The sequence below is a fragment of the Furipterus horrens genome, unplaced genomic scaffold, assembly GCF_987537825.1.
Source record: "Furipterus horrens unplaced genomic scaffold, mFurHor1.1.pri manual_scaffold_9, whole genome shotgun sequence".
NCBI classification, from domain to species: Eukaryota; Metazoa; Chordata; class Mammalia; order Chiroptera; family Furipteridae; genus Furipterus; species Furipterus horrens.
The window spans coordinates 89,503,616-89,520,948 of NW_028327179.1; the positions used below are offsets into that span (position 1 = coordinate 89,503,616).

General features: G+C 42.1%; 1 protein-coding gene across 1 annotated transcript in view; it reads left to right on the forward strand.

Annotated features, from left to right (window-relative positions):
• EXOC4 (exocyst complex component 4) overlaps positions 1-17,333 on the forward strand; it is a 689,199-nt gene that overhangs the window by 193,107 nt on the left and 478,759 nt on the right. Inside the window, exon 9 of the mRNA XM_090287528.1 lies at positions 4,013-4,101. Within this exon, the coding sequence (XP_090143654.1) occupies positions 4,013-4,101 (89 nt within the window). The remainder of the gene's footprint in view (positions 1-4,012; positions 4,102-17,333) is intronic.

A 17,333-nucleotide genomic window follows, 5' to 3' on the forward strand; every position in this document is an offset into this window, starting at 1 on the left:
AGTACTTACTATTACCAAGCCCTGTGTAGATAAGTTCCTCAAAATAATCTCAGTTAAACGCAATTCATGATATATGAAATTTTAGCCGCTGGAGTACTGGCTAGCACTGAGTCCTTACTTAATGCAAGCCAAGGCATTCAGCCATTTTCATGGATTATCTCATTCACTCACTATGACCTTATATATGTATGGGTTCTATTTTTAATTCTTTTTACACTTTAAAAAAATATAAAACTGAGGCGCAAAAGAGATTAGTTTTATGTAAGTTCACAGAGCTAGCAAGTGTTAGAAGCTGGATTTAAATCTTGGCAGAGATTTAGAAGAGTTCTTTAGAAGAGTTAATAGATATTTAAGAAGTTGTATTTGTAAATCTAAGCATTTGAAGTGACCGCAGAAGTATCACAGTTTTTTGACTAGCTGATGCTCCAGTATTTTTTTAAAAAGATTTTATTTATTTATTTTTAGAGAAGGGAAGGGAGAGAGGAAGAGAGGGAGAGAAACATCAATCTGTGGTTGCCTCTCGTGCCCCCTCAACCGGGGACCCGGCCTGCAACCCAGGCATGTGCCCTGACTGGGAATCAAACCGGTGACCCTTTGGTTTGCAGACTGGTGCTCAATCCACTGAACCACACCAGCCAAGGCTTCTAGTATCTTTTACTGATTCCCTTTTGAGATTTATTTTTTAATGGTGGATTCATAGAGTTCTTAATCATTAAGGAAAGTTCCAGCAGGTCATTTATCTAGAGAAGAGATTTACTGTGCTCACAGTGGAATAAAATCTGTTCTGTTTATGGACGGTGTACCTTTCTTATTTTCTTTTTATAGTTTTATTCAGAGGTTAGATGCAGTATCAGCAAAAATGCTTTCGACTGCAAGTCATGTAGAACCCCAAGTGAGCTACAGGTGCATCAAAGCACAGGAGTTATTGTCTCTCCCAACGAGGGTGAATGCAGCGGATTCCTCGACTGACCAGCACGGTAGCATCAAGGACCAAGCCCTTTCCATTTCTCCACTTTCACTCCCACTCCAGTGAAAATGGAGATGCCGAAGAAATAGGGGGTGATTCTGCCTATGAGTCTTTTTTTAAAATTAGAAGTCTTTGTTATTGTTTTTTTTATATATATAGCAGTTTTAGGTCTTTCGAAAAATCGAACAGACGGTACACACACTTCCCTTATGTTCCCTCTCCTACAACTTCCTCTGTTAACATCTTGCATGAATGTGGTACATTCGTTGCAATTGATGAGCCAATATTTATACATCATCATTAGCTAAAGTCCATTGTTTACATTGTGGTTCACACTTTGCTTTCTACAGTTTTATGGGTTTTGAAAAATGTGTGACGTCCTTTACCCACCATTACGGTGTCATGCAGAATAGTTTCACGGCCCTGCACACCCCATTTTCCCCTTGTTTATTCCTCCTCCTTTTCCCTGCTCCCTGAACCCCTGACAACGACCGGCCTTTTAACTGTCTCCTTAGTTTGCCTTTCCCAGAATGCCTTTCATAGTTAGTTACACAGTATGTAGACTTTTCAGAGTGATTTTCCACTTAGCAATATGCACCGAGGGTTCTTTCATGTCTCTTGTGATTTGATAGATCCTCCCTTTGTATCACTAGATAGCATCCCATTGTGTGGATGTACCACAGTTTTTCATTCAGCTGTAGAATGGCATCTTGGTTCCTTCCGAAAAGCTACTATAAACATTCATGTGCAGGGTTTTGTGTAAGTACAAGTTTGCAGCTCTTTGGGTTACTGGTTCATGCTGTGTTTAACTCTGTAAAACAGCATGACAACTGTCTTCCAAAGTGGCTCTGCCATCTCCAATCCTTTTAAAATTATTTAAAATTATTACTTATACATTTACTAATTTTTCCTGCCAGTGACAAAGCCCCTCTGTAAGTTTTCCTCAAAAGACTAGGATGAGGTCTTATGCCCATTCCTAAACTGGTCACCGGCAGGGTAAACAGATCACGGTGATGGTCTTAAACCAGTTAGGTTTCGTCTCTGGTGACGGGTCCCCAGCTGGAGAGGGAGCCACTTCTCCTGAGTGAAGAGTGGGCGAGGTAGCAGGACACCACGTGGAACTGCAGCTGTGCCAGTGAGCAAGGAAGACGCAGGGCGGGTGGTTGGCAGAGACACTGAGGCTGCCTCAGATGCTGCCATTAGGCCTCCCTCCCCTCGGCCCCTCCCCCAGCTCGGCTTCCCATCTAGATGTAGGTGTGTTGCCGAAATCAGGCGCCAGCGTTTTTAGATTTCATGCTCTCAACCATCACTCCTAACTTTCAACCTGAGGCCATTGTCAAACATTTAGCCGATCCTGGAACTGTGAGTTCGGAAAGCACGTAAATGGTTGGAAATGAGTAAATGACCTTAAACAATTGTTACACATTTATTAATATCGCATAGAAACAAACAAACAAAATCATCGCCCACACAGAATTAGGTCATTATTACAGACCTGCCTCTTCTCGTCTGGGTCCCGCCATCGATGAGCCCTGTGTCCCAGAGCAGGTCACCTGTCCGGAGGGCCTCAGGCTGTGGAATGAGGAGGTGAGACCGAATCACCTTGGGTGCCCCTTTTACTGTAAAATTGTATCAGTCTGAGGCTTGTTCCAAACGTGAAAGGACTCCCAGGTAGCAAAACACATCAAGTCATAAAAGATTAAGATTTTGGTGAGCTATAATCTCTTTTTATCACATCTGTGAAGGACTTCATTGTCCTTAGCCGAGGTGAATTGGGTGTAAGTTCTCTCTTACTGTAGAATGCATGCCTCTCCTTTCTTTGCTCAGGAGGTTCTTTTTTTCCCTTGTCAGTTCTGATCCATAGCTGTCAGCATGCTTTTTGGAGGTCAGTGGCTTCTTTTTTGTACTTGACAGGCAGGTGGCACTTTAAGTCCTGCACACTTGGCCTTCCTTCTGGCTGCGAGTGTCCTCTTAGTTCTTGGTGGGGTGCAGAGAGAGAATCAGGTAACCCGAGTGTTGCCCTCAGACGGACATTCATCTTGGTGGTCACCTCCATTGTCCAGGGCTGGATAAAGAAGGCATCATTAAGAAAGCAGCAGCGCTCCTTCCTTGTTGCCGGAAACCTATTCCATTGTCACTGTCGCTCTTTCATTGTGTTGCTGTTGACCCCTTGGCGGCAGCAAGCCTTAGAAGACTTTCTCCCGGCAACCTGTTATTCTGACTTCGAAGACAGCACATTTGAATTGGAACTCCTGAGCATATCAGAGAATTTGCTGTTTGGTGGAGTCATCATTTTAACTGTTTTTCTCCTTATCTACAAGTTTATCTTCAGATTGTGCTTTTTTTTTTTTTTTTTGTAGTATTGTTTTAGATTATAGAGACCCGTTCTAAATCAGGAGCGTGCCCCCATGGTTTTGACCTGAAATAGTTCCTGGGTAGGTGTGGACAGACACTGCAGGTGGCAGGTCGCAGGTTGGTAACCTCGCAGCCCTGCAGAAACTGGACGGTTTCTGGGGTTTTAAGGAGAGACCATAGTTGCTTTCCTTCGTTGGTGTAGTTAACCAGCAGCATTTCCAGCGTGTCCTTTGTCCTGGTCCTCTAACTGGGGGACGTAGAGAAGGAAGATGTCTGCTCTGAGGAGCTGGGATTTCTGCAGTGACAGCCGGCCGTCACTGTTGGTTCTCAAGCCGGACAGGCGAAGTATAATGACATTATAAGATACTCTTGTTGCTGTGTGTATTGGAGTCCTGGCAGAGGGTCGGGAGGCAAAAGAAAGTTGCAACAGATCGGAGTTGTAGCAGCTGAAATGGGAAATGAGCAGAAGATCCAAATACTGTTGTGGGGTGTGTTAGCCAGGACCCTCCTTCATGAGTCAAGGTCGCTGGCAGCCTGCCCCTGGCCCCGTCATGGAATAGTCAGGGTGTCTTGGTTGTGGACCTTTAGGGAGCGTCACACAGCCTGGAGTGGGACCCTTTTGGAACACGTAGCTGGACACCGCCTCTTTGGTTGCCACCTAACCATCTGGGACCCTGCGTTGCATTGCAGGTTTGAGTCGTCTTCCCACGCCATCAGCATGAGCGCCTACCTGCGAGAGCAGAGAAGGGAGCTCTACAGCCGCAGTGGAGAACTCCAAGGTGAGTGGCTGCGTCTCTGCAAGACTGAGCGTGTGACGCGCGGATCCGAGGTCTGAGTTCGCAGGATTCTTTGAAGATAGCAAAGACTTAAAGACTTGGGCATGTCTTTCTTCTGTCATTTCCTGACTTCTGTTGACAGCAGCTAAAACTATTACTGCGGCCACAGGGCTTACAGACCTGCTACCGTTCTAGTGGGAGCTCAAAGCAAAAAGGTACACGGTTAGTCTCTTCCGTGCTTAACGATGATTTCAGCCACAGTCTGGGGGAACACCAGTCTTCTGTGGCTGCCACTGTTAACTTTGATTGTTGTTTTCAGTAACTCCTGGAATATGTCAAGAGTATCTGAGCTTTGGAAAAAGGCAAATGTGGCCTCTGTCATTATTTAAAGGGAGGAAAGATTTCTCTAAATACTGTTTTCTAATCAATATAACTTGGATACACACAATATTCGACACCTACAGGTGGGTACGAAACAGTGATGATCCAAAGGAAAAAAATACTTAAGGAAATAAATTATAAGTATAATTAAATAAAAATCAGACCAATAGAATTTCATTCTGTGACACAAAGGACCTAATGTAATCAATTCAGAAAGATTTATGAGGGCCTGCTAAGTGCAAAACATCCTAGGCATTGGAAGGGATGGAAGTCAGGTGCCAGAAAATAAAAGATAATGACAGAAGATTCGGTTATGAAATTTAGGCATGGATGTTAATAACAATATCAGGAAGTAAATGCTAACAACTAAGTAGATGCTGTGCATAAAAGTGCTGGAGGAGCTGAAGGAAGGGAATGATTAATTAAATTATTTTAGAACTGTGCGCTCTCTCCTGAGGGACGGGTAAGGATACTTTCAATGTTGACGCATTGGGGGCATTTGGACTATTTTGAGGTGAGTAGCCTATACAATAAAATATTTAGTTTGTAAGACTCATCATAGCTCTCCATCAAAATATTATTAGATAAACAGCCTTTCTGGGTTTAAAGACTATTGCCTAGTCATTCCTATATTAACCTTCATTTTTAATCTAAATACCTGTACATTTTTCTGTAGATCCTACTTTGCTCTCTCATTGTTATATTACAGTAATAATTCCACAGCTTCTGCATATAGTTATCAGAATGAAAAGCCTAGACATATGTTTGAGGATATAAGGAAAAGGAGATTAGCCTGCCGATGTTTGATTTAATATTAAAGTGTTGCTGTATGCTTTGGAGAACATGAAGTGTGTTGTGTATCTTGGAGTCTTGAATTATAGGAGATAGAGAGTTAGAATAGGAGCAAATGATGGGATGACCCACTCTGTGGTTCCTTTAATGAGAACAAACAAAATCTTTCTTTTTAGCTTGAATCCTGATAATTTCATTTTTTAATTAATTAGTGAATGTAATTGTTTAGAGCAGTTTTAGATTCACAGCCACATTGAGTGGGAAATGCAGAGAGTTCCTGTATCCCCCTTTTCCCACACATGACAACCTTGCCTGCTCTCAACATCCTGCTCTATCAGCCCTTCCTTGGACACTTAGAGATAAAAAGGTAGACCGTGCAGTTAAGGGGAGAGCAGTGCAACCTGTCACTCAGATTTGTGCGTGAGTAGTCAGCAAGGATAAGTGACTAATACTAGATTCTCTCTCTCACTTTTTTTGTTAGATAATGAGTAAGAATAGTATAGTAAACACTGTGTTGTAGCCATGTGGAATGATTCTTGGTTGCGTTGTGACCCCTCCCCCCACCCGCACAACCTCCCACCATGGTCCCTGATCTCTTGAGAGACAGTAGCAAAGCCATGAAGAGTGGAAAGTTCTGGACCCAGATTGCCTACATGTAAAGTTTAGCTTCCCATTTACTTTGCCTCTGTTTTCTTTTCTCTAAATGGGGATCCAAGAGTACTCATCCCATGAGTTTGTTTTTAAAGTCAGGTAAGTTAAGCTGTGAATAGTGTTTAGAAAAGTGTCGTACAGTAAATGTTATGCCTTCCTCTTGCTCCTCAAATATTGTAATTACTAGTACTGTCTCTTCAGAGTTTTTATATACATTCTGTTTGTGTCTTGTCTGGCTGAATTCTGATCAGCTTTCTAAAGTAAATTAGTTGTCATTTTTTCTGTAGAAGCCTCATTTCCCTAACCCAACACACATGCACACACATGCATGCATGGTCTCCCACACATATGCACTTATGTACACACACACACACACACTGAGATTGTGGCTCCTGATGTGTGCTCACATCCTTCATGTTCCCTTTCTGAGCCCGGTCCACACTGTGTTGTGAATTAGTGCTTGCTTGTTGAGTCTACCCCAAAGCTATAAGCTCCATAAGGGAAATACTGTCTTATTTCCTGCTCTTAGCACAGTGCCTGGTATAGTAATTGTTCAAAAAATACTGCTGACTCAGTGACAGGAAGAATGAGGAAGGCTGAGGTCTGAGCTAGGTAGGCTCCTTTAGTTTTTAAGTTGAAGAAGGAGAGGCCATATGTAGATGCGTTTTTGTTCTCTGCAGTTACACACAGCCTTACTAAATAGGAACGTCGTCCTTGTGTCTGGCCTCTGACAGAACTGCAATATGCAATTGCAAAACGTGTTAAAATGCAACTAAGTTACAGAGGAATTTCATTCTGTGGGGATGGTTAATTGAAGAATCGCTATACTCTTACCTAGGAACTTCCCCATTCTTCAAACCTTAATTGAAATATGAAAATCTCAAACAACACTCTGTTGTATTTACCAGTGTTCAGCAAAATAGGAGCATTTATTATCTCTGGTCACAAGGGGAGAAAGTAGCCCTCAAACATATCATGCTCAAAATAGTCATTAAAAAATAATTTTGCTGAGCTGACACATCCCATGCTTGGTGAGAGACTAGATCAGCTGACCAGTTTTTGTGAAAGATTGATGGTGTTCCATTTAGGAGCAAACGTTTATTTGATGAATGCTTTTAACATTTCAGCAGGAAAACTTGGGGGAAAATCACACCTATTTTCCATGAAAAATGACCATCCTTTTCAGTTATTCTATTAATCTGACTGGTGCAAGGACCACAGTGGGATATGCATTTCAGCTTATCCTTGAAAAGGCGTAATTGAATAGTTCTGTCAAATCCTAAGAGACAGGCAGACAATCTTTGTCTCCAAACACCACGGAGCTGCAGGCTTTGCCTCCTAGTGGTCTGGTTCATAGGGTGAACTTTTCCTTCTGTTGCAGGCAGAGCGGTAAAGAAGCCCACCAGAAAAGACCATCAAAGTAACATTTAAAAAGCTCCAATTTTACAAAAGTTAAGTTCCTGCCAACATTTTCAATTTATCATGCTATTTAAAATGTTACTCAACCTAACAGCACACAAGGGGGGGGAAAAAGAATGAAAAAAATAAAAAGATTTCTTTGGTATCATCAACCCATCTCAGTTGGCTCTGTTGTGGTACAGATGGTTCATTATATAGTCTGCCGTTGGCAACTGGGCCGAGGATGTGGGGATGCTATTTCAATGCATGTGAAATAACAGGTGGGAGGCTAACTTGTTTGTGTGTCTTCGTTCATCAGAGACTTCCTGTTGTGTTGAGCCTCTCTGCTGCTTCATTGGACTGCTAGACAGCCGTATTAGAGGTTAGAAAGATACTAGTTTTAATGAACATTTATCTTTAGTGTAGCTTCTCAGGTTTAATGTGTGATTCTTTCACAGAATAAGATAACTGATGAACACATGATCTCATGAGGGTTTAAAAAAGTCAAAATACTGCCCCTCGTGACCAGAATAAACTCATTGCTCATTCAGCCCCACTGTGCCTCTGTTTTCTCATTTGAAAAATAAAGTTCTTATTAGTTCTGACCACTTTAGGGGGATAGTAGACATTAAAACCCTGGAAAAATTAGAATAGCTATAATTGATTTAAATTAAAATGGTACTTAAAAAATTTTATCATTGTGGAATTAGAAGAACTATGTCCACTTCTTTTTGTTTAAATATATTTAATTGATTATGCTATTACAGTTGTCCCAATTTTCCCCCCATTGCCCCCTCCATCCAGTACCCCTATTCCCTCCAGCATCCCCTGCTCTTAGTTCATGTCCATGGGTCATGCATATAAGTTCTTTGGCTTCTCTATTTCCTATACTATTCTTAACATCCCTCTGTCTACTTTGTACCTACCAATTATACTTCTTAGTCCCTGTACCTTATTCCTCATTCTCCCCTTTTGCCCTCCCAGGTGATAACCCTCCACATGATCTTCATATCTATGATTCTGTTCCTGTCTGGTTATTTGTTTAATTTGTTGTTTTTTTTTTTTTACATTCAGTTGTTGATAGTTGTGAACTTGTTGCCATTTTATAATGTTCATAGTTTTCTTCTTCTTTTCCTTAAATAAGTCCCTTTAACATTTCATGTAATAATGGCTCGTTGATGATGAATTCTTTTAGCTTTACATTGTCTGGAAAGCACTCTATCTGCCAGTCCATTCGAAATGATAGCTTTGCTGGGTAGAGTGATCTTGGTTGTAGGTCCTTGCTTTTCATCACTTTGAATACTTCTTGCCAGTCCCTTCTTGCCTGCAAAGTTTCTTTTGAGAAATCAGCTGGCAGTCTTATGGGGACTCCTTTGTAGGTAACTCTCTTCTTTTCTCTTGCTGCTTTTAAGATTCTTTCTTTATCTTTAGCCTCTGACATTTTAATTATGATGTGTCTTGCTGTGGTTCTCTTTGGGTCTAGCTTGTTTGGGACTCTGTGCTTCCTGGACTTGTATGTCTATTTCCTTCACCAAATTATGGAAGTTTTCTTTCATTATTTTTTCTTATAATTTTTCAATTTTTTGTTCTTCCTCTTCTCCTTCTGGTATCTATATGATTCAGAGGTTGATACGTTTGGTGATGTCCCAGAGGCTCCTTATACTATTCTCAGTTTTTCTTCTTGCTATTCTGGTTGAATGTTTATTTCTTCCTTATGTTCCAAGTCGTTGATGTGAGTCCTGGCTTCCTACCCTCCACTGTTGGTTCCCTATAGATTTTTCTTTATTTCACTAGTGTAATCTTCATTTCTGCCTGGGTCTTTTTTATGTTGTTGCCATACTCAGTGAGTTCTTTGAGCATCCTGATCACCAGTGTTTTGAACTCTGCATCTGGCAGGTTGGTTATCTCCATTTCTTTAAGTTTTTTTTGGAGGGGTTTTGTTCTGTTCTTTCATTTGAGCCATATCTCTTTGTCTCCTCAATTTGGCAGCCTCCCTGTGTTTGTTTCTGTGTATTAGGTAGAGCTGCTTTGACTCCCTGTCTTAGTAGCATGGCCTATGTATAAAAAGCACCAGTATATTGTGTGGTGCAGAGCTTTAGGTATTTGCCAGGGCAGGGCAACCCGCTTTGGGGCTTTGCGTGGGGGGAGGGCTCAGAGATGGGACAGTGTTGCTGCCTGGCTTCTGGAGGTTTGCCCAGCGCTCGCCCTAATTCCAGTCACTTCACTTACTTGCTATATGCAACTGGTGCCCTTCCAGTTGTTGCCCTCGTGCTGAATCCTAGCGGGTGCATGCCTGCATATGTTTTAAGTCCATGTGAGCCCTTTAAGCTGAGTCTCCTGAAAATCCGGCAGTTTCTTCTGGTTTTTACAGGCAGAAGTTACGGGGATTTATCTTCCTGGTGCTAGAACCATGGGCTGTGCCGTCTGGCCTAGGACTGGGATCGCTTGCTCCCAAGGTATCCCTCCCAAATTTTACCCCCCACACGTGAATGTGGGACCACCTGTTCTACCACTGCCACCTCTCCCCACCACACCTCTCTGCCCAACTCTGCCCCTCCTACTCATGAATGTGGCTTCTTTAAATCCTTGGTTGTCGGACTTCATACAGCTTGATTTTCTGATGGTTCTGGGTGTTCTTTGTTTTGAGGTCTCATTGTAATTCTTTCTGTGGTTGAGCAAGGAGGTGAAGTGTGTTTACCTACATCCCCATCTTGACCAGAAGTTTTTGTCCACTTCTTTGTCTCGCATTCCTCCCCTGCAACCCCCACCCCAGTCTCCTTGCTGCATCTAATTGGCTGTCCTTGAGGTTGCCTACATCCTTCATCTTGGCTTGTTCAGTGTTTGCTTTTCTGTATTCATCTCACTTGACCTGTCAGCAGCTATTGTTTTTTTCTTCCCCTCATGTTCTTTCTGTCTTAAAGAACTCTTTTTTTTAAGTATATTTTATTGATTAAGTTGTTACAGTAGTTCCAGTTGTTTCCCCTTTGCTCCCCTCCGGCCAGTACCCCCATTTCCTCCCCTCCAGCAATCCGACACCCCTTAGTTCATGTCCATGGGTCATGCATATAAGGTCTTTGGCTTCCCCCCTTCCTATATTATTCTTATCTTCCCCATCTATTTTGTACCAACCGATTATGCTTCTTAGTCCCTGCATCATATCCTCATTTCTCCTCCTTTCACCTCCCAGCTGATAACCCTCCAGATGATCCCCATACCTATTATTATGTTCCTATTCGGTTTGCTTAGTTGGATTTTGTTTTTATTTTTTAGATTCAGTTGCTAGTTGTAAGTTTGTTGTCATTTTAGTGTTCATAGTTTTGATCTTTTTCTTAAGTAAGTCCCTTTTTCATTTCATATAATAAAGTCTTGGTGATGATGAACTCCTTTAGCTTTACCTTGTTTGGGAAGCACTTCATCTGCCCTTCCATTCCAAATGATAGCTTTGCTGGATAGAGTAATCCTGGTTGCAGGTTGCCTTTCATCACATTAAATACTGCTTGCCAGTCCCTTCCTGCCTGCAAAGTGTCCTCTGAGAAATCATCTGATAGTCCTCTAGGCACCCCCCTATAGGCAACTTTCCACCTCTCTCTCGCTGCCTCCAGGACTCTCTATCTTTCACCTTTGGCATCTCAATCATGATGCATTCTGGTGTGGTCCCCTCTGGGTCCAGATCACCCGGGACCCTCCGTGTTTCCTGCACCTGTATGTCCATCTCTTTCACAAAACTTGGTAAGTTTTCCTCATTTTTTTCAATTTTTGCTTCCTCATTCTGCACTGGTTGACTATTTTTTTCTTCCTTATGTTCCAAATCATTGATTTGAACCCCAGTTTCCTTCCCTTCACCATTGGTTTTGTATGGATTTTCCTTCATTTCACTTAGCATAGCCTTCACTTCTTCTCTTATGCGTTTGCCATACTGAAGCATATCTGTCAAGCCTGTGAGCATCTTTATCACCAGTGTTTTGAACTCTATGTCCGTTAGGTTGTCTGTCTCCTCATCTGTGAGGTTGTCTATCTCCTTGTCGCTTAGTTCTCCCACTGGAACCTTGATCCGTTCCCCCTTTTGGGCCATACTTCTCTGTCTCCTCATTCTGACAGGCTCCTGTGTTTGTTTGCCTCCACGTCCCAGGTAGAGCTGTCGCTCCTGTTATGTTGTAAGGGCAGAGCCTTAGGGATTCGTCAGTACAGGGCGACCTGTTTCACCACGTTGTGGTGCTGTATGTGGGGGAGGGGTCCGAGAGGGAACAATGCCGCCTGCCCAGCACTTGCCCCCTTTCCAGGCACTTCTCCCACTTCTGCACCAAACTGGCACCCCCCCCCCCCCGCCCCGCCCCCCTATCTGCTACCCTGGCTGTCATTCCCAGAGTGAGTGATTCTGCGAACATTCTAGGACCGTGGGGGCCCTTTAAACAAGCGGACTCTGCTGAGAGACTGGCATTTTCTGCCTCCACCCCAACCCCCACTGGTCTGCACAGTCAGAAGCAATGAGGCTTGATTTTCCCCGGTGCTGGGACCATTAGCTTTGAGGTCTGGTGAGAAACTGGGAACGCTCTCCAGGTGTCCCTCCTGACTTTTTAAAATGTGTGACTGCGCTTTCTGTTGGCCTGCCGCTACTTCTGCCGCTGCTGCCGCCACCACACCGCGTTCTCTCCGCCCCGGCTCTGCCCCTCTTGCCTGTCTGGATGAGTATTTCTTCTTTCTATCTTTGTTTGCTGGACTTCCATGCAGTTTGATTTTCTGGAACTCCTGGTTGTTTATAGTTTTGTGGTAGTTGTATTCCTTCTTAGTTGTAGAGGGAGATGCAGCGTGTCTGTCTACGCCTCCATCTTGGCCGGAAGTCCTCTCAAGTACTCTTTAAAGTGTTTCAACGTTTGCTCCTGAGATATTTTATATGCTCACTCTAGAGACTGTCCCAGGTGACCTCAGCCAGGACCAAGTTTTGCTTAGTGCCTGAGGTGCATATGACTTCCAGATCTAGGTCTCTTGCCCAAATTTCATTATTGCTCCCTGACCCTTTTCAGCATCCTGTCCCCTAACCCCATCCAGTAATTCTTTGTCCCAACATGTTTTTTATTTTTCTTACACTTTTCTTAATATATAACATGTCTTTTTAAATTGTTAAATTCCTATACTTCCCTCAGAATACTCAGAATGCAAGCTCTATTCAGTACTGCATTCCAGTGTGTAGGTCAATGCGTGGCTTGATTTAGGCACTAAAGAATATATGATGACTGCCCTGACCAGTGTGGCACTTTGGGCATCATTCTCTGGGTCAAAAGGTCGCCAGTTCGGTTCCTGGTTGGGGCACATGCCTGCATTGCAGGTTCTATCCCTGGTTGGGGCATGTATGATAGGCAACTAGTCGATGTTTCTCTCCCTCTCTTTCTCCCTCCCTCCCCCTCTCTCTGAAAATAAACCAGTAAAATGTTTTAGAAAATATATGGGCTGAAGAGAAGCCTCTATCCTCAGTGTCTTATTTGTTATGTGTTAGTAAAGGCGTACTTATTTGAAATACCCTAGTGGGAGCTTTGATAAACAGAGTAGGAGTCCTGTGATTTGTCTTCACTCCTTTTTAAAGATAATAAAACTCACAGACGGGTAGAGAACATTATTTGTCATTGATCCAAGTAGAAATGTATACTGAGTTTTGATTACAGTTTCTTTTCTGTCTTGGGGCTACTTAGTACTTCTGTTTGTACTCAATAATGTTACCTTTAGAGTGCCACTTTTATTCCCATTAGTTTAATGAGTGGCATTTCTATAGCCCTGACATTAAAATATCCTATAGAGCTCCAACCACTTGAGAATTGACTACTCTAAGAGGATTTGCTTTATGTGGTAAATATGGAAGTGCTGGCATCAGGGAAAACCAGCCTCTTATACTGACCTGACCTGAATTTTTTGAGTTTTCCTCTCTAATGAGTTGTTGGTGACTGCGGCTGTGTATACTTAATGACACTCTATGTAATTATCTATTTGCAGGTGCCTTGCTTTAAGGTAAAGCAGTATTATAAAAGGTTTACCATGAGTTGATTGTTCTTTCTATAAAAGGCTATATAATAGGAATCTCTTAAATGGCAAGCTGTTACATAATGGAGAGTTTAAAGCAAGATTTCAATTGTGTACACATTTTCAGGGATGTTTTGGGTGAAGTGAGGTACAGAAATTTTATGCTCAATGCATTTGTTCTACAGCATAAAATATAAGAAGTGCTTTTAAAGTTTTATATCCTGAAATTTGATTAGGAAATTCTTTTCAATTTTGTATAATATCATTGTTAATAACACTATACAAGGGACACGAAAAAGTGTGCTTTTTTCTTCTTAAAGCTGCATGTAAGTATTTCAAGATAACCTTCATTTTTCATAGTTATCTCTTGTGCTTTAGGTTCTAAAATAGTGTATAAAATTGATTCTCCTTTTTGTATACTTATAGTCTTTTTAAAAGACTAATCTTAATTTACTTATATGTAAGATTTCTCCTATAATGAAATTATAGTACAGTTTTTATAAAAGCCAATTTCTTTATCTGTTCTTAAGGAGTAGTAAGTATTAAATATACTTTCCCCAGGTCATGAACAGATCAATGCATTACTTCAAATTCTTTAGGAAATAAAAGTATTCTTAAACCAAGATTCTATTGAGTGTACTGCCTCTTAGCCTTACTCTATGCAATACAGATATTTATTTTATTTTAAAATGTTCTTTGTGGTCCTGACCAGTGTGACTCAGTTGACTGGGCTTTGTCCCGTAAAGTGAAAGGTCGCTGGCTCGATTCCCAGTAGGGCAGATGCCTGGGTTGAGCTCTTCTCATTTCGTAACATGAATTGGTTATAACTCTTTCCACTAATTAATGAAGTCAGTTTATGTATATAGACATCCACTGATTATAATGAGTTACTTTCAGGATAGAATGGGCACTGAAGCTGCTGTGAACGGCTTCGGCCATTGTTCCTTAGAACAAGAAGAGATTAAGAACTGATAGGCATCACTGGTGCACTAGTGATGATAGGAAAATATAAGTTGTTACTATGCATGAGCAAAAGCTAATTGTAAGCACATACTGGGTTTTCTGAATGGTGTTCAAGTAGGATAAGCCATGCCACTTTATTATTAAAAATCTCATAGGAAAAATAACTTTGTTTTAAATGCAGTTATTGTAGTGTATTGTATCAGATTGCGTATGGTGGATTGGGCTGGAGATATTGACAGGAGCTGGCTCATGAAGGCGCAGCCTAATCTAATTCCAAAGTAGCTGTTCAGTCTGGACTGCAAATGGAGCTTGGATCTGTACGGAGATTGCGGAGTTCCATGTGCTCACATCTGAGTCCTCACTTGCAGTTTTAATGTGGGTGAAAACAGCGAGTTACTTTTGGCCACATCACAATTTTAAGCTTGAAAAGCCCATGTTATACTATAGTATGTATGACTGTTACATGAATACAGTATGGGGCAAAAGTAGGTTTGCAGTTTTTTATATGGAAAATATAATAATCAATAAATAGTCGTCGTCGGCAGCCGTCCGTCTCGAGAGACGATGGTGTAGCTTCTTAAGAGTCTATCTGCACCGCCGAGAATGGCTGTGCAGTCCGACTCAGGAGTGACACGGTATCTGTCTCCTCCCGTGTTGAATCGACATCTTGCGATGACGCTGGAGTGTCCTCTCCAGTGAAGCTGAAGCTACAGAGCCTGGGCAGGGTGATATGGAGGGTTTGCTGTTGCCCATGCAGCAGACCCCCCCTCTCTTCGCAGCTGAAAGGTCCAAGGGAAAGACGGAGTCAATACAGCTTGGCTTCAGGTGCGCCGCAGGAGTTGCCGGTGTTGACTACAACGTCAAACCGCCTTAGGGACTCCGGCTCCGGATTTTCTGTCGGGGTTTACTCCCTTAGCCTTTCCCCTGAAGAGGTATGCCGCAAGGCAGCGGAGGTTTTTTGGAGTCAGAGTTTTCCTTCTCTGTCAATAAATAGTAATACATAAGTAAACTATGTTTCATGTATCCACAACTGTAAACCTACTTTTGCCCCACCCTGTATTGTAATAGTCAAAATATAAGATGTTCGTTCCTAAAATTGTGATGACATCAACTGAATTGCAGCCAGTTCATTTGCATATTCATGCCCACTTAGCTCAAATAAGTCTGTGTTTGTTTGCATATTAATGTCTGATTTCAGCACCAGTTGACTGATTTACATATCCTTGTTCAGTTGGTTAGTGATGTTCATATGTGGAATGTTGGTGCAGCTCTTTGTGCTTTGCATAGCCAGAGCATCATGGTTTAGTGGAAGGACAACGTCTTACTCCCTCTGCTTTTACCAGGCAAGCCACTTTTCCTTCCTGAGCCCTAGATTACCTATGTGTATACTGAAGTTGGCAACACTTACCCTGCCTAGTTCTTAGGGCTGTTGGAAGTATCCACTAACATGTTCTAGGAGACAACATATCGTAAGTCCGCTCCTGGGACATGTGAATATGGCAGAGTTCTAGGTGCCATGGAAGAGAAGCCATGCAAGCAGAGTTTTAATGAATGTTGTAAGTACTTCAAGGAGCATGGAGGAGAAAGCACTTAACATTCCCAGAGGAAGTCATGCAGGGTGTTACAAAAGAGGGGTCTTGATACTGAAGGGAGAAAGATGAGTTAACCAGACTGACCAGGGCAGCCACTGCAAGAAGGGAGAAGATGTAAAACACACCCACAGATGTGTGGGAGCATCATGGAGTCATCCGTACTCGGCAGTGGGTAAAGCCTAGAGTGTATGGGGAAGACTGACCACTCAGAGAAGGAGGCAGGTGGGCAGATCTCAAAGGACCTGGTAAAACAGCAAAAATGTATGTTTTTGTGCTGTGGGTAATAAGGGTGTAAGCAGGGGAGTGACATAATCAAATCTGCATTTTAAACTGTTCAGACTATTGAGTACAATGAGATTGTAGTCAAGGAGGCAGGTTGTGTTGTTATTTCAGGTGAGAGTTTACAGAACATTATGCCAGCTTCTTAGAAGGATGATAGCAATGAGGATGGAGAGATGGGAATAGATCCAAAAGCTAATTGGCAGAATCAGTTGGACGCGGGGACTCATTCTGTGTGCAATTTCTGCAAGAGATTGGCATTTTGGATGATTTCTGCTTTCCCAGTCTGGTGACTTGAATAGATGTTTTTAGTTTTATTTAGATCTCCCTAACCTAATATTACCATATCTAAGCTAATCTAATCTATTATCAATTTCCTCCTGTTTAAGGCATTCAGGAGTTTTTGATTACCTATCACCATTCTTTTTGCTAAGTCCAGAGTGTTGGAGTTACGGTTTTCTTCTCCTTCCTCTTCCTTCTAGTTGAAAATTACAAATACTACAATCTCTTTTTCTAGGCTTTGGTTGATCTATTAATTTCAGTCCTCATTTTAGTCTCTAAAGAATATAAATTCTTTAATTTTATTCTGAGATGTGCTCTGTATTTTTATTATGTTAAAATCAGGCTACTGTCCATCTTAATAATTCTCCCTGGAATATTTTGCAAGTCACTTAACCAGTTTTCTCAGTTGTAAAAAGAAATTAAATGATTTCTGTGACTCATTCAGTCCAAAGGTCTACATTCTTGAGTCTCAACTACTCGGTCACTGTCTTTTCCTTTCTGAGTCTGAGAACTAGTTAAGAGGTTCTGAGTGTGGTCTCTGCAGTTAGACACACTACCTGGGGGAACTTGGGCAAATTGACTTCTTTGAGTGTGAATTTTATTGTCTGTAAACTGTGAATATAACATGTACATACTTCACAGGGCCATAGTGAGGATGAAGTAAGTTAAAAAATGTAAAATGTTAAGAACTGTGCCTGGCACATAGTTCGTTCGTTCGGCAGCCGTCCGTCTCGAGAGATGATGGTGTAGCTTCTTAAGAGTCTGTCTGCACCGCCGAGAATGGCTGTGCAGTCCGACTCGGGAGTGACACGGTATCTGTCTCCTCCCGTGTTGAATCGACATCTGGAGTGTCCTCTCCAGTGAAGCTGAAGCTACAGAGCCTGGGCA